This window comes from Aquarana catesbeiana, linkage group LG10 (genome assembly GCF_042186555.1).
Source record: "Aquarana catesbeiana isolate 2022-GZ linkage group LG10, ASM4218655v1, whole genome shotgun sequence".
Taxonomy (NCBI): domain Eukaryota; kingdom Metazoa; phylum Chordata; class Amphibia; order Anura; family Ranidae; genus Aquarana; species Aquarana catesbeiana.
The window spans coordinates 247,423,838-247,449,691 of record NC_133333.1 but is presented as its reverse complement, the minus strand read 5'-3'; the positions used below and the strand labels follow the sequence as shown (position 1 = coordinate 247,449,691).

At 39.7% G+C, this 25,854-nt stretch overlaps 1 protein-coding gene across 5 annotated transcripts in view; it reads right to left on the bottom strand.

The window, feature by feature from the left end:
- Positions 1–1,412: 1,412 nt before the first annotated feature.
- The window catches only part of PRDM16 (PR/SET domain 16), a gene marked incomplete at its 5' end in the record, with an annotated part of 79,117 nt that continues 54,675 nt past the window's right edge, over positions 1,413–25,854 (bottom strand). For 4 of the 5 annotated variants that reach the window (XM_073603586.1, XM_073603587.1, XM_073603588.1 and 1 more), the window contains 3 exon segments: positions 1,413–2,023; positions 8,388–8,562; positions 16,385–16,624. In XM_073603586.1, coding sequence (XP_073459687.1) covers positions 1,889–2,023; positions 8,388–8,562; positions 16,385–16,624 — 550 coding nt within the window. 5 annotated transcript variants of the gene reach the window in all.

The following is a 25,854-nucleotide window of genomic DNA, read 5'->3' as shown; positions in this document are numbered from 1 at the left end:
AGATATACTGTAAATATATAGAATTAGAATTCCGGTGACTAAATTAATATTCATTTAATCTAGATCTATATAAATATCTATAATTAATATCTATATATATATTGATATATATTTCAAATATATATCTATATCTGTATATATATATATACATATATATATATATATATATACATACATATATATATATATATATATATATATATATAGATATATATATATCTATATCTAGATATAGATATATATATATATCTATATATATATATATATATATATAGATATATATATATCTATATATATATATAAAAAAATAGATAGATAGATAGATAGATAGATAGATAGATAGATAGATAGATAGATAGATAGATAGATAGATAGATAGATAGATAGATAGATAGATAGATAGAGATAGATAGATAGATAGATAGATAGATAGATAGAGAGAGAGAGAGAGATAGATAGATAGATAGATAGATAGATAGATAGATAGATAGATAGATAGATAGATAGATAGATAGAGATAGATAGATAGATAGATAGATAGATAGATAGATAGATAGATAGATAGATAGAGAGAGATAGATAGATAGATAGATAGATAGATAGATAGATAGATAGATAGATAGATAGATAGATAGATAGATAGATAGAGATAGATAGATAGATAGATAGATAGATAGATAGAGAGAGAGAGAGAGATAGATAGATAGATAGATAGATAGATAGATAGATAGATAGATAGAGATAGATAGATAGATAGATAGATAGATAGATAGATAGATAGATAGATAGATAGATAGATAGATAGATAGATAGATATAGATAGATAGATAGATAGATAGATAGATAGATAGATAGATAGATAGATAGATAGATAGATAGATAGATAGATTAAGTTATTAATAATTTAATCACCAGAATTCTAATTCTATAGATATATCTATAGATAGATATAGATATTAATTGATTATCAATTTAATCACCGGAATACTAATATAACCATATCTTAATCATTTCAAACAAAGTTTGTGCAACTTAATATGGCCACTTTTTGTTTTCCATGACCAAGTCAAAATTGGGAAAAGCCACTGTGGAGATTTTATGGATTATCCATTTACAGAATTTTATTCCAGATTAAATTATAAAATATTAAACTGCTTAACCATTTTTACTATTTCTCATTAGGTCACATCTTATTTTTTTTTAATTTTTTTTTATTGAAATGCAGTTGCTGTAGAAAAAGTGTGTTCACGCCTCTTAATTTTAACATATATATCTGATTTCACCGCTGAAGTCATTAATTTTGGTTTTAAAAATATATATATATATTTTGTTTTCATACAGTCACTCAATGTCAGGCACATAGGTGAACTTTTGCTTAACAGGTCTGTCTCCAACTTGAGATATTAATGGGATTTGCTTTTTTTTTTTTTACTACAGCTTTGCACTACAAAGAAAATTTGTACAGCACCATTAAAATTTACACCCATTATGTGGGTATCTAAAGTTTAAATTTTTTTTGCCAACTAAAATATTTCTAGTGGTTTTGAGATATACAGATTATGCATATCCAAGTTGTATTTTGCTTTAAAATAAAAAAAGAAAGGGAAATTCAAAGCAAGACCAGTGTGATTCATGTACATTATGACCGGAACCCCCCCCCCCCCCAAAAAAAAAAAAAAGGTTAACTTTTTGATAGAACCCTCCGAAAGATGTTCAAAACTTGACCAAACAGTTGCAAAATCAAAGCATTCAGCAATTTGCATCCTGAAGACCTAGGTGTCCCTGTTGATGCCTTCACTTTTTCTTCTTTTGTCTAAAAAAGGGGGTGACATTGCAACATTTCAAATTTTGTGTAAGCAATGATTTTTATGAATTTATTTTATTTATTTTACAAATGGTTCATAGGGTTAAAAGTCCCAGATTCTGATGCTGCTCCTGCCATGTTTAACCAAGCGTCCAGGGAATTGTGGGAAGAAGTATGAAGTGAAGCATTTTCAGAAAGTGATAACATCATTGCATAAGCCTGCAAAGGGGGGAAAAAAATAATACGTAATGTAAACACACAAAAATAAATATTTAAATTTAAATGAAGCCAAAAAAAGAAAATAACATTTTACGAGCAATAAAATGTAGTACACATAAGATAACATTACTGTGAACTTAAGTGATAAGGCACTTTTGGGGTGGTGTTTTATGCTGTCCACCCACAGTCCTGAATTTATGGTGGTTGGCTTGAAATTTAAAATGACCTTTCAGTTCAGTTTTTTATTTTTTTTTTTTGTGAATATATCAACAACATTGGGGTTGACACAACATGTGTGTGGGTTATTAAAGGCATCCTATCCTATTTAATACAGTGGAACCTTGGATTACGAGCATAATCGGTTCCAGGAGAATGCTTGAAATCCAAAGCACTCGCATATCAAAGCGAGTTTCCCCATAGAAGTCAAAGGAAATGAAGATAATTCGTTCCGCATGGACTTCTACTGCATGTAATACCGCATGTGGCCAGAGGGGGTGGGAAGGGGCCAGAGAGCCTCGGAAATACTCGGGGACAGCTCGGCTGAACTCAGAGTATTTCGGAGTGTTTCCGAGTATTTCCGAGTGGTTCCGAGTATTTACGCATGGCTCCGAACCGTTCCAAGTGTCACCGGTACGGTACACCCTATTAGCTTGAATTCTGCTCGTTTTGCGAGACAACACTCGCAAATCGAGTCAGAATTAAAAAAAAAACAAGTTGCTCGTCTTTCAAAACGCTCGTTAACCACGTTACTCGTTAACCAAGGTTGCACTGTATAGAACAAAAAAAGAGAAGAGCAAGAAGATGGACACCCAGAGTATTGAACCACCATTGGCTCTTTATAACACCAAAAGAACTTACATCTCCATGTTGAACAATAAGATGGATTTTTCCTGGTGCCAAGACGTTGGTAGACCTTGGAAATTGGATAATACCAGTTAAGGAAGAGACAATTTACATCCCAAAAATACCATACAGTGAAAGAAAAAGGATAATAAGGAGACATGAAGACATAGTTTTGAACTTTATAAACAAGGTCTAACAACGTCTTGGCACCAGAAAAATCCATCTTATTGTTCAACATTGGGTTTGAAGTCCTTCAGGGATTATAGAGAACCAATGATGGTTCGAGAACCTGCGTAGACTTTTCGGGACATGTTTTGGACATTAATGTTCAAATACAAAAATAAACAAATATGAAATCTTATCTGGAACTAACATGGGTAAAAATTTAGAAGGCTTTATTCAGAGCAAGTCAGGTTACTGGACTATTCGGAACAGGTAGTTTAGCTTCCGTTTTATTGTCTCAATCACTGGATGTTACGAGATGACTGCCAATAAGGGCAGCTGCCGGCCTTGCTTAAAAAGCTCAAAAGTTTATTACAAAATCAATATGCTGAAAAATAGTTTTGAACTTTATAAACAAGGTCTAACATTGTCTTGGCACCAGAAAAATCCATCTTATTGTTCAACATTGGGTTTGAAGTCCTTCAGGGCTTATAGAGAACCAATGATGGTTCGAGAACCTGCGTAGACCTTTCGGGACATGTTTTGGACATTAATGTTCAAATACAAAAATAAATAAATATAAATTTTCATCTGGAACTAACATGGGTAAAAATTTAGAAGGCTTTATTTAGAGCAAGTCAGGTTACTGGACTATTCAGGACAGGTAGTTTAGCTTCCGTTTTATTGTCTCAATCACTGGATGTTACGAGATGACTGCCAATAAGGGCAGTCGCCGGCCTTGCTTAAAAAGTTCAAAAGTTTATTACAAAATCAATATGTTGAAAAATAGTTTTGAACTTTATAAACAAGGTCTAACATTGTTTTGGCACCAGAAAAATCCATCTTATTGTTCAACATTGGGTTTGAAGTCCTTCAGGGCTTATAGAGAACCAATCTGTATCTGTATACGTGGGGCAGAATTTCACTTTAAAAAATTAAGGTTCACTTAGCTTATTGAACAGGTTGCTTTCAATTCAATTCTTCAATCATGTCCAAGCAAAAACGTAATTTTCATCTATTCAGTGTGGGCAAGTCTTCACCGTGTTGATTAAGCTAAGTGAAAATGTTCCAATCTATTCATAACTCAACCCAAGTGAATTATAAAGGTGATCAGCATGATACCCAACACTATTTCCAAAAGGAAAGATCATCAATGGCATCCTCCATGTTTCTCCTTTCATAATTTTCCTCTCAATTAAATATTTTGTCTAAATGTCTGCCCCTAGCAAAATCATTACTCTTTAAATTGTCATGAGCACATTTTTAGTATTTGTCTACTGAAATAATTTTATAGCTGTTTTAGGTGTTTGGGGCACCTGCCTTTACACGCACATGAACTTTAATGGTATACCAGTCTTAGTCCTTAGGGTTTACGGACCTTGCTTTGTGCACTGGTCCAAATCATTTGGTGGAGGGGGGATTATGGTGTGGGGATGTTTTTCAGGGCTTGGGCTTAGTTCTAGTGAAGGGAACTCTTAAGGCGTCAGCATAACGTGACATTTCATGCTCCCAACTTTGAGGGAACAGTTTAGGGATGGCCCCTTCCTGTTCCAACATAGAGTCCTGACCTCAACCCGATAGAACACCTTTGGCATACATTAGAGCGCAGACTGCCAGCCAGACCTTCTCGTCCAACATCAGTGCCTGACCCCACAAATGCTCTTCTGGAAGAATGGTCAAACATTCCCATAGACACACTCCTAAACCTTGTGGACGGCCTTCCCAGAAGAGTTGAAGCTGATACATCTGCAAACGGTGGGCCAACTCAATATTGAACCCTACGGACTAAGACTGGGATGCCATTAAAGTTCATGTGTGTGAAAAGGCAGGTGTCTCAATACTTTTGACTATATATATATATATATATATATATATACTAGACCTATGCTCTTGTAAACCAACCCAGCCCCTGAAGGACATCGGTTATATACACATCCGATTGCAAGAAGAGTACAAATGTAACAAGTTCATTGTTTAAAGAAAAAAAACCTTTTTGTTATACATTATATAAAATAACTAAATAAAATCTATTTACATTCCCTATTGCACAAAAGGAAATGGGGGGGGGGGGACTTCCCCTCTACAGGATATATACTTAATGCTCAAATATTAGCACAACATAGTATTGTGCCGGGGGGACCCACTGTCCTTGTGTACTGCTCTACATGTTTTACGGTTACGGTATCTTGTATAGGGGAAGTTCCTCCGCCTAATTTTCTTTGGTGCATTTGGGAATGATCTGTAAATTGATTTTATTGTTTTTTTTAATATATAATGTATAATAAAAAGCTCTATATTTTATTATCAAAAAATAATTTGTGGTTGATGTGGTGCCTATAGAATCTTTGTTCTTATTTTTTTATGTTTAGTGCCTATACATTTTGGATGTGGCAGTTGCTATCGGGATGTAAGCGGATCTCCATATTACCACCCTGAGGATTTTCCGCTCAAAATCTATTTTAACAAGCTTATTGTGTTTATTAGATAATACATATTTTAGCCCTCAGAACAATTTTGTCTTCTAAACCCAGCCCCTGAAGAACATCAGTTATATACACTATACATTGCAAAAAGATTACAAATGTAACAAGCTAATTGTTTTTATCAGATAGCACATTTTTGTGGCCCTCAGGACAATTTTGTCTATGAAAAATGGCTTTATATCTATTTAAATAGATTAGGAACTATGCACTTCTAAACTCAGCCCCTGAGGAACATCAGTTATATATATGTCTAGTAGCAAGAAGATTACCAATGTAAAAAAAAGCTAATTGTGTTTGTTAGAGAATAAATTTTTTAGCCCTCAGGACAATTTTGTCAACTAAAATATTATATGTGTTATATATATATAAAGTATAGGCTATTAAATGGGTTGAGGACTATGCCCTTTTAAACCCAGCCCCCGAAGAACATTAGATATATACATATTAAATTGCAAAAAATATTAGAAATGTAACAACAAGCGCATTGTTTTTATAAGACAGTACATTTTAAAGGCCTCGGGACAATTTTGTCTGCAATTTTTTTTTTTATAGCTATTTAAATAGATAAGGAACTATGCGCTTCTAAACTCAGCCCCTGAGGAACATCAGATATATACATGTCTAATAGCAAGTAGATTACCAGTGTAAAAACAAGCTAATTGTGTTTGTTAGAGAGTACATTTTTTAGCCCTCAGGACAATTTTGTCTACAAAAATATTATATGTGTTACATTAGAGGCTATTTGGCTATTTAAATGGATTGAGGACTATGCCCTTCTAAACCCAGCCCCTGAATTACATCAGTTATACACACATTAAATTGCAAAACGATTACAAATGTAACAACAAGCTCATTGTTTTTTATTAGATTGTACATTTTTTAGCAATTAGGACAATTTTGTCTCCGAAAAATTGTTTTATAGCTATTAAAATAGATTAAGAAGTATGCGCTTCTAAAGCCAGCCCCTGAAGAACATCATTTATATACATGTCTAATAGCAAGACGATTACAGGCGGTCCCCTAGTTACAAACATCCGACTTACAAATGACTCCTACTTACAAACTGTCAGGGCTGGGCTCAGCCCCTCCTTTTCTTAGCTGGCCACTCAGCTGATGGCTAATTGCCAGCTCCTATCTCTCTCCACAGTTAATCAGTTGTTGATGATATCCTGCTCGTCAGTCCTGCCTACTTAAGCCATCCAGTCCAGAGGATCTCTGCCTTTGCCTTGGTCAACATCAGAGAAACTATCTCCTGCGATCCTATTTGAGACTTGCTTTGCTGACATCCCTTCTGGCTCCAGATTCTGCTTGCTGTTCCACTACATTGATCCCTGACTTCTGGCTTGGCTGACTATCCGTTCCGGTTACTGAACTTTGGCTATGTTTTGACTACGTTTGTTCTTTTTACTTTTATTATTAAACAAGTGTGATTTAACTGTACTTCTGTCTCGGCCTGATTTCATGGCTTCTGACACAAAACGAAGAGAGACAACAGGAAGTGAGAGGAAATCTACCCCTAGGAAAGGAAAATTCACTCCTGTAAGAGTTATTATGGGAAAAGGGTACCTCCACTGATGCTTTATCACCAATCCTTGTTCTACTAATAACTCCAAATTTTCTAAATCCAATTATCATTGGGACAGAAAGTGAGGTGAAATCTTCTGAACAGGGGCACAGACAGCAAAACAAATGTTACAGGGGTGATAACCCTTCGCTATGCTATCCAAAAAGTTTAAAAATAGATTTTTTGGGCTGGAGCTACACTTAAAAAATGTACCTGTTCCGACTTACAAACAGATTCAACTTAAGAACAAACCTACAGACCCGATCTTGTTTGTAGTCCGGGGACCGCCTGTACCAATGTAACAATATAACAACATGTCCGTTATGTTTGTTAGAGAGCTCAGTTTTTAGCCTTCAGGACAGTTTTGTTGCATGAAAGATAATTTTATGATACTTTAAACAGAACTATGCACTTCCAAACCCCGCCCCTGAAGAACATCAATTACATACACATCCAATAGCAAGAATATTACCGAAATGTAACAATAAGCATATTGTGTGTTTGGTATAAAATGTCATTTCTTTTTTTTTCTACTCATGACATATTACAGGTTAAAGTTTTATTTTTTTTTTATTTGTTAATATTTTTTAAAATTTTTTTTTGTTTTATTCACATACCACTGAACACAGACAGTTAGTACATTGAGCAAAATTAGCCGACACGTAACAAAAACATGCAAATGATTTGCTTTGAAACGGGAAGACGACACAAAGTTGCAAAACCAGCATTTTACTTTCTTTTGTCGACTATGAAAAGTTGCAGAACTTAGTGTGATTATCAGGTGACTGGTGTCACCAAATTTGTGCAATCAGCTTAGTTTGGATTAAGGCTTTTTTTCTTTTTTTCTTTTAATTGCTCTAATGCTATTTCAATTCATCTGCCTATAAAGCTGCTACAGAAGAATTAATTATCCTCATTACAATATGAAAATTAAATGTGGTTATTTGAGAATATATTTTGATTAGATGATTGATGATATGTCAAAAATAACCAAACTGGGTGGGAACGTGCTTAATTTTTTTTTTTTTAAACAAACTGTAATTAATTAGAGCTTAACCAATAAGGGTCTATATTATTTGGTAAAAAATAATATAGGGGACATTATTTGCAAGTCCTTGGAGGTTTTTCTTTTTTTTTTCAAGTCAAGTATAAGGTTTTGAAAGCGAAGAATAAAAATAGCATTTAATTTTTTTTTTTTTTTTTACAATTTTTGCAGTGTATGTATAAACAATAGTATACTGTATTAATTAAAGCTGCATGAATATAATTAACGAGGCAAGCTATGTAAAATAATTCTGTAGTCTTTACCTACCTGGGTTTTTGCCTGCCTGTACAGTGATTCTTTTATTGCCTCAGAGTCTAAGGTGGAATTAAACACATCTTTTGCGTCAAATGCTTCCTCTGCTGTTTTTCGAAGGTCCAGCCCCTTCCCAAAATTCGGAATTTGCTCCACATCTAACAGACGGGCATCTTCCTCCTCAATACACCTGTACCAATGACCACGGGGGAGGGGAAGGGGATGACCCTTCATTAGCTGTTCCACCCTTCATTCAGGCTAGCCAATGGTGCAAATTTGCTACAGGATCTGGTGCTACGCATGCACAGGTAATGGGTTTACAGACACAAGCCACATGCATGAAAGCAGGCAGTCAGTGATGGGTAAAGGCCACAGGATTTTTAGTGGAAGAAAAGGACAAGCTGATGGAGGTTTTTCACTTTCAGAGGTTTCAAAGTGATTGGTTTGTACACTCTTTTTGTGCAGACATTTAATCGTTTTTTTTTTTTTTGTTATTTTCTCTGCCTATTTGCATTATACACCCAATACCATGATGTACGGTGCAACGCTACACTTGACAAAGGCTACCAAGTCTTAAAGCAGCATTAAGGTCTCCATACTTATCTGTCCAACTTCGTCTGAGTGCCATTCTTCGGGCCTCTTCATTGGCCGGTAGGGAATGACGTCACCCCTGGGCATGCACATAATTCATCCCAAAGGTGTTCTATCAGGTTAAGATCAGGACTCTGTGCAGGCCAGTCAAGTTCCTCCACCCCAAACTCGCTCATCCATGTCTTTATGCTTTGTACACTGGTGCGCAGTCATGTTGGAACAGGAAGGGGCCATCCCCAAACTGTTCCCACAAAGTTGGGAGCATGAAATTGTCCAAAATGTCTTGGTATGCTGATGCCTTAAGAGTTCCCTTCAATAGAACTAAGGGGCCAAGCCGAACCCCTGAAAAGCAACCCCCCACCATAATCCCCCCTCCACCAAATGATTTGGACCAGTGCACAAAGCAAGGTCCATAAAGACATGGATGAGCGAGTTTGGGGTGGAGGAACTTGACTGGCCTGCACAGAGTCCTGATCTCAACCCGATAGTACACCTTTGGGATGAATTAGAGCGACAACTGCGAGCCAGAAATTCTTGTCCAACATCAGTGTGTGACCTCACAAATACGCTTCTGGAAGAATGATCAAACATTCCCATAGACACATTCCTAAACCTTGTGGACGGCCTTCCCAGGAGAGTTGAAGCTGTTATAGCTGCAAAGGGTGGGCCAACTCAATATTGAACCCTACGGACTAAGACTGGGATGCCAATAAAGTTCATGTGGGTGTAAAGGCAGGCGTCCCAATACTTTTGACCATATAGTGTAGGTTAAAACTCCCCAGTGTGGACACAGACAGCAATAACAACTTCACAGAAGTTCTATTATTATCTAACCCTACCCAACTAAACCCAAGACTAAGAAGAAAATCTTTAGCTTTGGAAATACTTTGTCTTACTGGTTGATGCTACTGACCGGCGCTGTTGAACGCAATCAGCGTCCACATTCAGAAAAGGCCAGTCATAAGAGTTGATTTACTAAAAGCAAATAGACTGTGCACTTTGCAAGTGCAGTTGCTCCAGAGATTAGAAAATGAGATGAAGCTTCAGTGTGCAAATAATACCCAATCACATGTGAATGAAAAAAAAAATAGCATTTTTTGCTTGCACATGATTGGATGATGGAAGTCAGCAGAGGTTTACTAAGCTCTGGATAAACTGCACTTGCAGAGGTGCGACTACCAGAAGTGCGCAGTCAATTTGCCTTTAGTAAAACAACCTCATGATGCCTCTATCTGTGCTGCTACCTACAGGCCAAAGCTACCTAGTCTGTCCCGGGATATAGGTGAATGACTGCGGAATATTGGGTATAAAGTCATGCATCCCAATACTTTTGACAATATTGTATATCTATTTTTTACACATTAACAAGGCATAAAACAAGGTGAGCAAAGCCTTACAGTTTTTTTTTTCTCTTTGAAAAGCAGCCACAGCCTGAGTAGTGAGGCCTATCTCCTTCCAGCATGCTGCACAGAAGAACTCTTGCTCTCTGTGTGGAAGTAGTGGTCTCTCTGTAGAAGTCTGCCACGCCACCCGCAGAGTTAGAGCCGGAGTACACCAATCAGCAAAGCTCATACTCCCCGATGATTGGAGAGATCTAGTTCTAACTCAGCCAGGGGTGCATGTGGAACCTCTGCAGAGAAACCACTGCTTCCATGCAGAAACCAAAGGGTCCTTCTTTGCACTATGCCAGATGGGGACAGGCTTTTCTGCCAAACTGTAGAACCTTAAACGTATTTGTTTTGATGATCGTGAAATATATTTGGCTGATTTAGTTGGGGTTTAAACAGAATGATGACCACATTCCCTAACACATGGATGGGCACTAGAAAGATTCATAAATTACTTTCGTACCTAAATTACAGGTCAATGTTCCAATATTGAGTCAACAGCTTGAGAAGTAGGTTAGGTGACCCTATACATCCCAACATGTTTCGCCAACATTGGCTTCTTCAGGGGACTTCTACGGACCACCAGTTTTCATCCTATTGCTGCCAATCTCAATAGTAGGTCAACTTGTTGGAAAAGCATTATAGTTTCCCTTTAACCTCTTTATGGCCTCCAACACATATGTGCCGTGGCAAAAGGGTGGGCTTTATTGCCCACACGCCACACATATACATGCGCTAGGTGGCCGATGTTTCTGTGCTAAGAGCATGCTCACTGCTCTTGGTCCCCAGTAATGATCAGTAGCCAACAGAACCTGCCCTCAATCATGTGATCACTGTGACAGCCAATCACAGTAACCACATGATTGGCTGATCCTTCCCGCCTCCAGATTTTTTTAAAGGGACAGGGCTGGCATGAAAGGGTTAAAGTATAACTAAAGGCAAAACTTTTTTTTTTTTTTAGTTTTGAATAGAGTGGAGAGGGATTAGAACATCTGTCAGTTTTTATTGCCGTCTGTTGCCCCGATTAGGGAGATTCATCCTTCTTTAGACATGTGCAATTCATTTCGTTCTGAATTAGTTTTTAATGAATTGCAACAAACATCTGAATTACTGAAAACCCGTTTAACAAATTTTTCCGAATATTCGTAAATTTGAATATTCGTAAATTTGAAAATTTGTAAATGTGGAGATTTATAAATCCATAAATTCGAAAATCCGAAAATTTGAAAATTTTAAATAATAACTAACTATTAAATTATAGGTATTGGAATTTCCTTTCAAATTTGGCTGTTAGTGAACGTAACGAATACGAATTTATCCGAAGTTACAAATTATCCGAAATAACGAATGCCGTATATAAACTAAATGGAACGGAACAAATTAGTAATAATAAATACCAATAATAATAATTAAATAAAAACGTTTTATTACTATTATTTATTAACTAATTTGTTCCATTCCATTTGTTTAGCTGCGGCATTCGTTATTTCGGATAATTCGCAACTTTCTGATAAATTCGTATTCATTACATTCACTAACAGCCAAATTTGAAAGGAAAATCCAATACCTATAATTTAATAGTTAGTTATTATTAGTTAGTTATTACTTAGAATTTTCTGATTTTCGTTCTTTCGAATTTTCGTATTTTCTTTCTTATTTTCATATTTTCAAATTTACAAATTGACGAAATTACAAATTTACGAAATTGCGATCATAACGAATGACCCAAGAAACGAAAAAAAAATAGGCAAAAAACAAATGAGATGAAAACGAACACATTTTTCGTCAGTGCACATGTCTTATCCTCTTTGTCCTGTTTGCCATTATCACTGAAAGTGAAAGTTAAAGATTAAATCCCAAATTTTGGGTTGTCCCCAGAAAAGTAATAAGATGGGAAATCTTCCAATGGAGACACTAGTTCCAGAGATATGGGGGTCCCTAAGGATTTCCTCTCACTTCCTGTTTTGACCATGGGACAGGAAGTCAAGGTAAATCTCCCCATTGGGACAAAGAGAGCAAAAATAAACCTTACAGGGGGTTATAACCCTCCATTACTCTGTCCATTATGGAATTTTTTTTTTTTTTTGCCTTTGCAGACATAAAACAAGCAACCAAACAAACAAACCATACTGATAGCTCAGGGTCACAGAATAAAAATAGACTCAATAGAGGCAATTCTAATGAACGTTCTGAGCACTACACCCAAAGATGGCACATTTATTTATTAAATGTTGCACAAGCATGTGTACAAACCAACACGTTTTTTTTTTTTTTTTTTTTTTTTATGAATGTGGAAAACCTCTTAAAGACAAAGACAGCCACACATGAAAATGACTGGATACAGTTAACACGATGAATGGTACAGAATACACATATTGTTAAATATTATGTTGTTTTTTTTCATGCTTTGCTAGAGGATGAGATCTACTAAATGTGTAGTAGCTAGGGACCAGTCAACACGGGGGTTAACTTCACCTCTGGCCAACTTGTCTACCTACATGGTGGCAACCACCTCAGGTCAGGTACCTTGTGGCCTGCTAATGACCACATGTCCACAATGGTTTTGCCATTTCTTATACAAAGGATTTAAGGTCCTTACTAAAGAACTAGATTTTTATTTAAATATCTTTTTATTTTTAAAGTGTAAGTAAAGCCTAAGCTTTTATTTTATACATTTTTTAACATTTTTGATAGCATTCAATTTTTTAAAATAATTTTATTTCCCCCACTAGGGAGATTAGCCTTCTCTTTTACTCTTGGTGACTATTGTCTCTGGTACAGAAAATTATGGGAAGTCCAACATTTTAGAAGTAAGGGGATGTTATCCAATGGAGAGACCTGTTACAATGACAACTAAGGCCCGGTTCACACTGGTGTGACCTACGCTCCGACTTTGGGAGCACATGTCGCATGACATGTAATCAGCCAATGGTTCCCTATGAGAGCCGTCTTAACTGGTCCAACACAAGTCGGTTCCGACTTTAGAAAAGGTTTCTGCACTACTTTGGTCTGACTTTGGTCCGTTTTCAGCCCATTCAATATCACTGAAGATCAAAGTCGGATCATCGTCCTAACCATCCGACTTGTGACATCCGACATGGTGATTACAGCAGCAGGAAAATAAATTTATGTCTCACTGACATTGATTTGATTGGTCAAAAGACAAGTCGGACTATCTCAAAGTCGGAGCAGAATCGCATCCTGTTCATTCAAGTTGGATGGAAGTAGGACCGAAGTAGGACATGATTTAGGACTGATGTTGGAGGGCAAAGTAGGATGACAGTCGTACAACAGTCGTGTCGTACCAGCGTGAACCCGGCCTAAGAGTGGATTTTTCTTCACTTTGGTCCTGATGTTTGTCTGGGACAGAAAGCAAAGGATAATCTCTCCCAAAAGGGTACAGAAAACATAAAAAAAACCTTGGACCTACACTAATTTTCACTCTAAAAAACCTCCTGTTAGATGCGCAGTACTGAAAGGAGTAACATTATGGTTAAAGGAGAAGTACAGCCAAAGCTCATTTGGCTGTACTTCCCCTGTGGATCACAGGAGTGCAGTACATTCTGTGACATGTTTTCAGCTGACAGCGAGTGGAGGCCCGCTGTCGGCTGACGTCACAGAGCGCGCAGGTAAGAGCCTGAGCCGGCCGCTCCTGCCCCCTTCACAGCCCAGGCTAGACAGAACTCACACATTGGGTACACTGTCTTAAGTGAATATAGTTGCATAAGTAATTAATTTGAAAAAAGACTGCTATCTATCAAAATAAGCCTTTCAAAAATCCTAGAGATCTGGTCTAGAGCAGTGGTTTCCAAACTACGGTACACTGTCTGCATCTAGCCTGCTACAAGATTTTATCTGGGCGGCAGCAACTCTCCCTGAAAATGCTGGCTGGCAGTGGAGGCATCAGTTTGTGTCTCCTAATATAGCACACCATACTTGATGCGATTGTCTTTCCTGCAACCACGGGTTGCTTGAAAGAAATTAGCTACATTACCCCCATCAAAACAGTCAGTATTGACGAGGGAATCCCTACCCTCAGAGTTACTGAGTTCTCTCGGTGCGGGGAGTCGCCTCAGCCCGGAGAGCACAGTGATTATTACTAGCGGCTATAGCTAGAAAGCCAACATGCTGGTTGTACCCAAGTCGATCAATGGATCGACTTGGGTACAATCAGCCTGCCCATACATGGATCGCATCTCGGCCGGTCCCTTCTGAACTGGCTGAGATTTGAACCATCAATGGCCAGCTTATGGTGCATCCAGTCTCAGGTGTGACCCTCCCCCCAGTTGCCAGCTCAGACCCCCCCCCATCCCCTTCTTTACTGTGGTCAGTTGCTAGGACCACTAGCATCTGTCTCCCTTCCCCTACTGGGCACACATAGATGTATGGTGGGACTCTGCTGGGCATTACTCTCCTTTATCTCTCCTTTAAGCCCCACGTCTAATCACTGTCTAAATCTTGCTGCCTCAACCTCTGCAACATCTCCAAAATACACCCCTTTCTAACCAATGACACCACAAAGCTCTTAATTCACTCCCTGGTCTTCTCTCGCCTTGACTACTGTAACTCCATTCTCATTGGTTTACCTCTACATAGGTTATCCCCCCTTCAGTTCATCATGAATGCTGCTGCCAGACTCATCCACCTTACCAATCGCTCTGTGTCTGCTACTCCTCTCTGTCAATCCCTCCACTGGCTTTCTCTCACCCAATGAATTAAATTTAAAATACTAACAACTTCTTACAAAGCCATCCAAAACTCGGCCCCCAGCTACATCACTAGCCTAGTCTCTAAATACCAACCTATTCGTTCTCTTCGTTCCTCTCAAGACCTCCTCCTCCTACGCTCGCCTCCAGGACTTCTCCAGAGCCTCTCCAATTCTGTGGAACACCCTACCCCAATCTGACCGCTTATCTCCAACTCTATTAGCTTTTAGACGATCCCTGAAAACACTTCTCTTCACAGAAGCCTACCCTACCCCACGCCTAACAACTGTATTTCATTTTCTCCATCACCTCATCACCCACAGTAATTGCCTTTTGTTCCACTTGACCCTCCCTTCTATATTGTAAGCTCTAACGAGCAGGGCTCCCTGATTCCTCCTGTATTGATTTGTATTGTAACTGTACTGTCTTGCCCCCATGTTCTAAAGTGCCGCGTAAACTGTATAAATCCTGAAAAATAATAATAACAATTACTGAATATAACTGGGGATTCAGTTGGGCACTCCTAAATGTAAATGGAGACTCTGATGGGCAATCCAGAATTAGGGGGGGAGGTATTTAAAAAAAAAAAAAAATTTCTCAATGCACAAATTTTGCAAGGCAAAGTAGACCCTTTCTGTGCAACGGAGGGCATTAAACTGTTTAACCTAGTCCTGACTCCTGAGCCTCACCCATTTATGTCCAAGCCACATCCCAGTCATTTGGATGTTCAATACCAGAGCCTAAGCAGACACCAGATTGTTTGGTATTGTTGTTCAATTGCTGGGGTCAGGCTTAACATCAGTAGGGACAAGACTTCGGTCCAAGCTGAGCTCAACAGCATGGAATAAATGATAGCAACAGGGGCTCCTCGAGAGACATCTGGGAGATTTAAAATCTTCTTGTAGGCACATATTTGTCCCCGCCACAAATTTTCTATTTTTAATTGAGTTTAACTCATTAATAATAAGCTTTAAGTGTTTATAATAATGATGTTTTGTCACCTGGATATACACTAGAGTTTTTTTTTCTCTACTTTCACTTTCCCCAGAAGCCTAAAAATGCCTATCTTGTTTTAATTGACTTATGTATTTGGAGAATGTTTCAAAGAAAACCTTCAACAATGACAAGCGACTATGTCATTATAAAAAAATGTTAATTTTTAAGCTCTTCTAGATGTCATGATGTGGAATCGGTATGTGGCTACTGCGTGACTGTTAGCTATTAGGCAACCTTTGCTTCCATTAGTATCGGTGCAATGGCAATGTAACACAGAAATGGGTCACGAACATCAAACATGACATCAATGAGCTTCAAAGAGAAAACTGACCTTCGTGTGTGGTCAAAGCTCATATTAAGGGATGTGGGTTCTTCATCTTCCTCATCCTCCTCATATGCTTCCTGGGTTTCCATTGTTGGGGAAACCGTTTCATCTTGTGACTTCCCTGTTAGACTTCCATCTTCATAGTCTTCTTCTAGATCGTCTTCCTCATCCTCGTCTACATCGTCTGGTTTCTGGCTGACTAGGCCACAACACTTGGAACTGCTATCGATGTCTTGAATTTCTGTTCTAAAATACCGGAACAAACATTTTTTTTAGTAATGAGCATGTCTAACAAAAGGCCAAACAAAAAAAAGAGTCCTAGGCAACTCCTCAGTAGATCATTCATGTAGAAGACAAATAATAAAAAAACAGTGTTGACTGCAGTGGTTCCAGGGTTAAAAAAGTGATTTTCACACTCAAAAATACATATAGGAAGCCAAAACTTTTTTTATATTGGTTAAAACCTGTATTTTCCATCAGCTGCATCGCTTTTAAAAGTTTTCTCTTTATTTCCTGTTCTGTAGATACAACAGGAAGGGAAAGGAAAGTCAGACTATTCCTCTCTTGGACAGTTGTCACTGGAACATGTATGCTTTATAGTGCATTGAAGATCAAGTTCGTTATTTACTGCTTGAAGCACATTGGGGGGCAATTAGCAATGCATTATTATTAGTACCCCCCCCCCCCCCCCCCAAACACATACATTCATGGTTTCATGTCTATTTTTTCCCCTGTCTTTCCATGGGCGCTAGCTGTGATTGTACGGTGAGTATTTGGTGACCAGCTGTATCAAAAAAGCATCATGGGAAGGTGGGATGGGTGATGATTTTGGGTAATGGGAAATCCAAACTTTTACAATTTTAGGTTATTCTACAACAGTTTCAGTGACAACTGTTTAAGATGATTTCCCCCTCACTTTGGAGAAATTTCTTCTTATGTCTTGTTGTGTCACGGGGATGAGGGACCATGTACTCCTGACATGGGCTGACCTGGGAGACAAGGGGTGCTTTTTTTTTGTCATCAAGGATGAGATACCATGTACTCCTGGTATGGGCAGTCATGTGACCATTATCTGATGTCTACAGTGTACTGGAAGTACATCGAAGCAACACTGAGCCACAAGGAACGAGTGACTGTTGATGACAAAGTGTAAGAGGAGATTTGCTAAAACTGGTGTGATGGAAGTCACCTTGGGCGGGGGGGGGGGGGGGGTTGTGGCACTGGAGCACTGGAATCTCCTTGTTCAGCTACCCCAGCCCCACCTGTGTGTAATTCACCCTGTGTGTTTATTAGGGGCACAGGGTGACCAAGAACCCCAGTCTGATCTGCACTAGTCAGACTCACTGTACAACCACACTGGAATATTACATATATATTGTATATTGTCTCATATACTGTTGCAGACTCTTTACTAGATCGTTTGAGGTGTGGCTGTATCCCATTGTTCTATTGTTTGTGTCTGCCTTGGGAACAACCTATTATGGGATGTATATATCTCTGTGGATTAGCTGCGAGAGGGGAGGAGGGGGGGACTTCTCCAGCAGCCCCTCCCAAAGACAGTCTACTGATGAGAAGTTTGAATACACCTGTGTCATGCTACTGGTGGAGGTAAAGTCTATCCCACCCTGTTTCATTATGCAAGGAAGGGGGGATTGTCTCCTGAGTATATATCTGTGTGTCTTTGTTCAAATAAACAGTTCATGTTCCAGTTCAGCAGCCAAAACGAGTACTGCCTAGTTCTTGGTTGCAAGCGGCTGTAATATCTAATATCTATATTCAGACTGGGAGGAAGCGGTATATGACGGAAGCACTCAATCGGGGTGTGGGAAGCGATTCCGTTACATGGTGCACACAGAATCTGGCGCAGCTCTGCATAGTAACCAAAAATCTTCTAACTTCAGATTGTTCAACTAAGACTTCACACTGTCGTGACTTTCACGCGACTTTTGATGCCGACATCACAGAGCGACTTTGGCACAACTTCATTAAAAGAAGTCAATGCAAGTCGTGCCGAAGTTGGACCCAAAGTGGTGCAGGAACCTTTTTCTAAGATGGAGCGACTCAAGTCGCTCCTATTAGAACAGTCCTATTGCACTTAATATGGTGCGACTTGTGATGCGACATGTGCTCTCAAAGTCAGAGAGCATGTGCCACCCCTCTGATCTGGGTCTTAAGCTTTGACCATAAAACCTAGAAGCTGATTTGTTACCATGCACAGCTGCACCAGATTCTGTGTGCACCAGTTTTAGTAGATCTCCCCCATATTTTGAAAAAAATACTTAATGCTGTAAGCTTACTTGGTGGAAACCAATAGTATAAGTCAGGGGTCTCCAAACTTTCTAAACAAAGGTCAAGTTTACTGCCCCTCAGACTTTAGGGGGGCCGGACTGTGGCCACTGGGAGTAGAAAAGAACCAGACATCAGTGGGAACAAACAATGCCCCGTCTTTGGCATCAGTGGGAGGAATTGTACCCCATCGTTGGTGTGACTGGGAGGAATTGTGCCCCATCGTTGGTGTGACTGGGAGGAGTTGTGCCCCATCGCTGGTGTGACTGGTAGGAATTGTTCCCCATTCTTGGTGTGGCTGGGAGGAATTGTTCCCCATCGTTGGTTTGACTGGGAGGAATTGTGCCCCATCGTTGGCGTGACTGGGAGGAATTGTTCCCCAACCTTGGTGTGGCTGGGAGGAATTGTTCCCCATCGTTGGTGTGACTGGGAGGAATTGTTCCCCAACCTTGGTGTGGCTGGGAGGAATTGTTCCCCATCGTTGGTGTGACTGGGAGGAATTGTGCCCCATCATTGGTGTAGCTGGGAGGAATTGTGTCCCATCGTTGGTGTCACTGGGAGGAATTGTGCTCCTTCTTTGGTGTCAGTTGGAGGAGTTGTGCCCTATTGTTGGTGTCAGTGGGAGAAAGTTTGCCCCATCATTGGTGTCATTTTGCCCAATTATTGATGTCATTGGGAGGAATTGTGCCCCATTGTTGGTGTCATTGAGAGTAATTGTGCCCCCTCACTGGTCTCAGGGGCAGGGGGGGGGGGGATTATGCCTCATTGTTGCTATCAGTGGATGACATAGTGCTCAAGGGCCGGATAAAAGCAAGCAAAGGGCCATATCTGTCCCTCCGCAGTTTGAAGATCATTGATTGAAGTAAAAAAAAAAAAGGAGGGTTTAGGGTTACTTGAAGATCTTCCTTTAGAATTCGACAGAGATTTTCTCATTTTGTGCCAGACTCCATCTGAAATCATCTTACAACAACAATATCAGGAAAGGGTCACGACTACTTAACAAGGTCTACCCGGGTCAACCTAATCCAAGTGCCCTGCAGTTTTTAGTGTTGACTTTTCATCCATCATTTTTGACTGATATCAAAATGAGGTGGAAAAAAATAACAAGTCTTACAGGTAAAAGAAAAAGCTAAAGATAAAAAAATATAACACACCCATACAAGAATGTTGTTGACTATACGCTTCTGTAAAGAATAAAAAAAAAAAAAATAGATAAAAAAATAAAAATAAAACCATGAAATAAACTAAGAAGAAAACGTGCTTAAGTTGCAAATCCTTATTAAAATATCACTATTATTTTATATAGTTTATCAGTTTATAACCTATTTAATTATTGAACGTCTTTTTAAGTATATTTGTTCTGTTCAGCTTTTTGCAAGACAAAAAAAAAAAGCCTTAATAATGATGTTTTTTATTGCAGTGCCTTTTTCCTGAATGGTCTTTTCTGAGTTCTGGATCATGTCACCTAATCTAAACACATAAGTGGCATGTTTGTCTTTGACTGCTCCGGCTCAGTTATTCTTTATGATAAATGCCCACATTTGATTCCCTCTCAGGAATAGTTATGCCACTCTGAAATGGATTCCTTTTGTCTATCTTTATCCCGCAGCAGGAAAGGTTGAATGATCTCCAGTTTCCTTCAGGAAATGCCACACGAAGTCTATTTCTTAAGTATGCAACCTAATTCTTTCACACCCTCTTCCCCAAGACACAAACTCCATAAACTGGTGATTAATGGGACAGACACAAAGCACAAGAGCCATACCCGCGTTGTGAAATTACACAGCCATTTTAGATAAGGCCATATGCCTGTGAATTTATGGTCTGGTTGAGAAACAGACTTGTAGTCTATGTGCCTTCTGCTGGCACCCTTGATGGAGAGTCAACGGTGTTTACCATTTCACGCATAAGCCATTTAAAACAAATTTGAAAGTGGCTCTGGCTCCTGCAATAGCATTCTCCGGCTACTCACTTCTCCAATAAGCGGAAAGCCTGAACTCAGCCGTCTCCGAGCACTAAAGCAGGGGTGTCCAACCTGCGGCCCATGGGCCAACACAAATGAATGCGGTCCAACCCAAAATCATAAACTTATAAAAAAAAACTGTTGATTTTTTTTTTTTTGGAATTGTTTGTAAAAATGCGTTTTACACTTTGCGAACATATGTGGCTGAAGAAAAATTGAACAGTGTCTCTTTACTGGACTTTTATAAGTTTTATCTTCCCAGAGAAAAACCTACCACACTTCTCAATCACACCTGATTCATGTCATCAGTTTTCGGCAGCAGCTATATCAGTGGCGGCTGGTGGAATTTTTTTTTTTTTTTTTTTCTGCCCCCCCCCCCCCGGTCGGTCAGTCAGTAGCACTTACCCCATCACCGGTGGCTTCTCCTGCTCATCGGCGGCCTCCCGTTCTCCTGCTCTCCACGGGTCATCACGGCGACGGCGGTGGCGGTGGCGGCTTACCTTTCCTCCCTCCTCCTCGGCGGCCAATCGGGAGTCTTCTCTTTTTCGGCCAATCGGAAGACGGTCTCACACCCGATTCTGATTGGCCCGGATTGACATCAGCATTTCAACAGCGAATATTAATTCGCTGTTGTAACACACCTGGGAGGGCTCAGGTCGCATTCTCTGTGACCCGAGCCCACCCTATTTTGAAGCCTATTAGAGTCCCTGGCTCTAATCAGGTCCTAAAAAAAAAAACCTTGGCCGTTGTAATTCATGCGCCCGGACGCATGAATAGGCGGTGGCCGCGGCGTCCGTGTATAGATTCATGCTATGCAAGGCAATTTCTCTTCTTCCAATGTGGCCCAGGAAGGTCAAAGGGTTGGACACCCCCCCGCACTAAAGCCTTCAGAACCTTCAAATCCTACACACTTGTGAAGGTCCCTTGCTGTCCCCAGTGGTTCTCCCCCTGGCCGGTCGATGGGCGCTCTCCAATCGGTGGAGGATATAAGCATCTGACACTCCCTTAAGAAGTTCTGTCGGAGGTTGTAACAGTTGAACTTGTATTTGAACTCAACATTGGCCAGAAAGGTACCAGGCGCGATTCTTAATACATTTTTTTTTGCAAGGGAAGAAGTATATCCAAAGCCACATTTTGTACCATTTTGGAAAGTGTAGGGAATGCTTAAAGGAGGAGTACAGCCAAAGTTTGTTTGGTTGTACTTCTCCTATGAATCACAGAAATGCTGTTTGTTCTGCACTCCTGTGACCTGTTTTCAGCAGATAACGGGCTGAATCCCGCTGTCGGCTGACATCACAGAGCCGGTCCAGGCTCAGGAAGGATCTCGTCCATCTGGTTGGGATCCGCCAACATGCCTAGACTGGCACCCGGCTCAGCCTCTCAGCGAGCTACTGAGAGCCTGAGACGGCCACTCCCGCTCGCTCCACAGCCCAGCGCTCCAGTGGGCGGGGGGGGTTCAGAGCAGAAAGCCGGTGACTCACAGTCACCAGCTCTCTGCTCAGGAAGCTCTGAGAACCGAGCGATCGGCCGTGTTAAATCACTCAGTTTCTCAGTGTTAGAACTGATACTGGGACAGATACAGCATAGGAACGATGCTGCATCCACCTAGGTAAGGATGATTCAGAAAAAAACCCATACTTCTCTTATAAAATCTCTTGAAAGATTTTCTTTTTGCTATTTAGGAGATGAAGCACCATCAAGAATAAAAATAAAGTAAAATCCAAGGACACAGACAACAAAAAAATGAACTGATGGAGGTAAAGCGTAAAGCCGTCCCTGGTTGATCACAAAACCATTTACTTTGTGACACATATAAAAAGTGATAGGTCTAATATGTATAAGATATGACAGCTAGACAGGGACCAATGGGGAGGTCCAATGAATGGAGGCTGTATTGTATTGTAGTGTCCAACATTATGGTATAAAAAAGATATTCTGTGGTTGTTTTATGGGTATTTTATGAATGTTATGTATATTTAGCTTTTTTTGGGGGGATATTAAAATAAAACACATCGGGGTTGATTTATTTAAACTGGAGGGTGCAAAATCCGGTGCAGTTGTGCATGGTAGTCATTAGTCAATCAGCTCCTAACTTCAGTTAAAAAAAAAAAACAAAAAAAAAATGGATGCCGATTGATTTTTATGCAAAGCTGCACCAGATTTTGCACTCTCCACTTTTAGTAAATCAACCCCATTGAAATGTTAATATATGGTCTATATCAGTGTTTCTCAACCATTTCAACACAGAGGAACCCTAGAAATAACATTCCGGTCTCAGGTAACCCCTGCTAAAAACGACTATATCTACAACTCATGACAAGAAATGATTAAAAAAAAACATTAATTTGAGTACAGTGTTGTATGACGAAATAATTGTCAGTCAAACTATCACAGCACCGAAAGCCAATAACTGGCCTGGCAATGAGGGGCTATTACAGGGTGGTATTAGATTAAAGAGACCATGTAAATTAATAATAAATATGCCCCAAAAAAAGTGTATCTGGTAAAAAAAAAAGGCTGCTGACCTATGCTGTTGCCCATGCAGCTTGAAGCCGATACGTTCAAGTGAAATCGACATTTGAAGTCTTCTAAGGCTCGGTTCATACCAGAGAGCTTGGAAGTACTTTTCCAAAAGTACGTTATCGCTCAACATGTGGATTCCTATCTTATGGCGACCTGAGCGTCAAGTCACTTGAATTTTATACCCTGAAAAAGTTCATAAACTTCTTCGGGGCAGAGCTGCACGTTTTTTGCCCCTATAGCAGCCTTCCTCAATCCTTTTCAACACAGAGGAATAACTTTCCGGTCTCAGGGATCTCCTGCTATAAATGACTATATCTACAACTCATGACACATTAGTATGATGGTCGGTGGGAAGAATGCTCCTCACACTTGTGGTCATTGGGAAGAATGACCCCTTTATAGAGAGATGAAAAGATCAATGGTGTCAGTGGGAACTTATCTGAGAGGCAGAAATTGCTCATTGCTCAAAGAACCCCAAGGAACCTCTGGAGGAACCCTGGTCTATGTGGTGCCTCTAAAGTCCAGTTCTCCCATTTTTGACAATCAAAAAGGTATTAAGTACTGCCAAGTTCTAGGAAGTTCCATGTATCTGTTTTTTTAGGTTTATGTATTACAGAGACATTAGATCGGAAGCTTTTCTGGGGCAGGGACAGATGTTGGTGGTATATAACTAAAGTAAAATTGCCAAACATATAGAAACTTTTCCTTTTCCTTTCGTAGTTTAATGCTGAAACCACAAACATATTTTCAATAAAACCGGCCCTCTCGCCCATTCAACTATCAAGAATTGTTGGATTTGCAAAAACGAACACCTAAAATAAAGGATCGTGATAATAATAACAATAACAGTGTTTAAAAACAAGACTCTGTCTGATAAAGTACATTTAATCTGTGACCCCCAGATCGGCGATCAGTATCGTCATGAGAAGCCTATTATGGAGAAAGGACTCCGGCTAATGGCGGCAATTATTCAATAAGCTCATTTTCCATCTCGCCAGTCCTCAAGCGGTTAAAATTCCCATCTGCTAGCTTGAATAAACAATGGCAGCTACAAAAAATTGGAATGGCGATTACATGGCCTGGGCCTGTCAGCATCTCCGAATGCCATTTATCACCCGGCCAGACAGACAGAAAACAAACGTCATTTTGATAGCCTCTATTGCGAACTGTCCTGGCCACATTTTCAGTATGTGTGGGAATTCAAACTGAACTACACCCCCCCCCCCCCATACCCCCCTTTCCCATTTGTTTACTCAGCTCGCTAATGAGATTCATTGGGGAATAACCTGTTAAATGCACTGCAGAGTCTTTCATTGCGGCTTTTGTTCATTAGCTCCACCAATGAATTATTCTGGTGTAGGTTGTATTATTTTTAAAATTTTTGTATTCTGTATTTTGTTTTCTTTTGTATCTTTTTTTTTTTTTGTACAAATTTATAGTATTTAAAAATGCAGCTTGCAATAGCTACCTACTTGGAGGGGCAAGTTTGTCCTTCCAAATCTTTCCTCTCTCAAATATAGAGTAGATCCATTAAAATAAAGTATGTACTATTTGAGTAACAAATTGGTTTATAATTACTTTATAAGCAGAATGCCAGCCAAAGTGATCTTTCTATAGTACTGAATAGCATGTGGAAAGGTTAGAAACTCTATCAGGCACACCCATCACTATCCCTTCCCCCCTCTCAACACACACCCTTTCCCTATGCAACCTACCATAGTCCACTTACCTACCATAGTCCACTGACCTTTCATAATCCACTGATCTACCATAGTCCACTGACCCACCATAGTCCACTGACCTACCATAGTCCACTGACCCACCATAGTCCACTGACCCACCATAGTCCACTGACCTTTCATAATCCACTGATCTACCATAGTCCACTGACCTTTCATAATCCACTGATCTACCATAGTCCACTGACCCACCATAGTCCACTGACCCACCATAGTCCACTGACCTACCATAATCCACTAACCCACCATAGTCCACTGACTTACCATAGTCCACTGACCCACCATAGTCCACTGACCTACCATAGTCCACTGACCTACCATAGTCCACTATGGTAAAAGAGGCTCTGGGAACTTTAAATATACCCCTGGTGTCACGTATGTATGATTCAACAAAACATATACGTTACTAAAAGTACATTTTAATAAATACAATTTAAAACCATATAAAAACCATTACTATCGTTAGATACATCAAAAAGACAAGGAATCTGTGTCCTTCAAATAAGGTCTACGCATTTCGTGGATATACCGCTTTTTCAGGACCCGTAAAGGTTTTGTATGTTCAGAAAGCTTGTTCACAATCATAAACTGGGCGCATTTTTAGGTGGAGAGTGCAACCTGCTGTTCGTCCAGCTGAAGAAGACCATCAACTGGCGGGGTCTCTGAGGGGTATAAATCAAACTATTCCTGCCTTTCATCATATCCATCCATTATACACATTCCACCTAGTTAGGACCTTTGGACCATAGCTAAATACCAACCTTTGTTATAATCTGTCCATCCATTGTAAGGCTTGGACTCTCGAACTATTGTTTGGAGCACACATTGTATACCCGAGGGATATCCTCCCAGGGCCGGGACAAGGGGTGGGCGAGAGGGACGGCTGCCCTGGGCGCAATGGTTTACTTTAGGGGTGGGGGGGGGGTACTTTCCTTCTGTTACAAGGCTGACAGGAGTAGTGACAT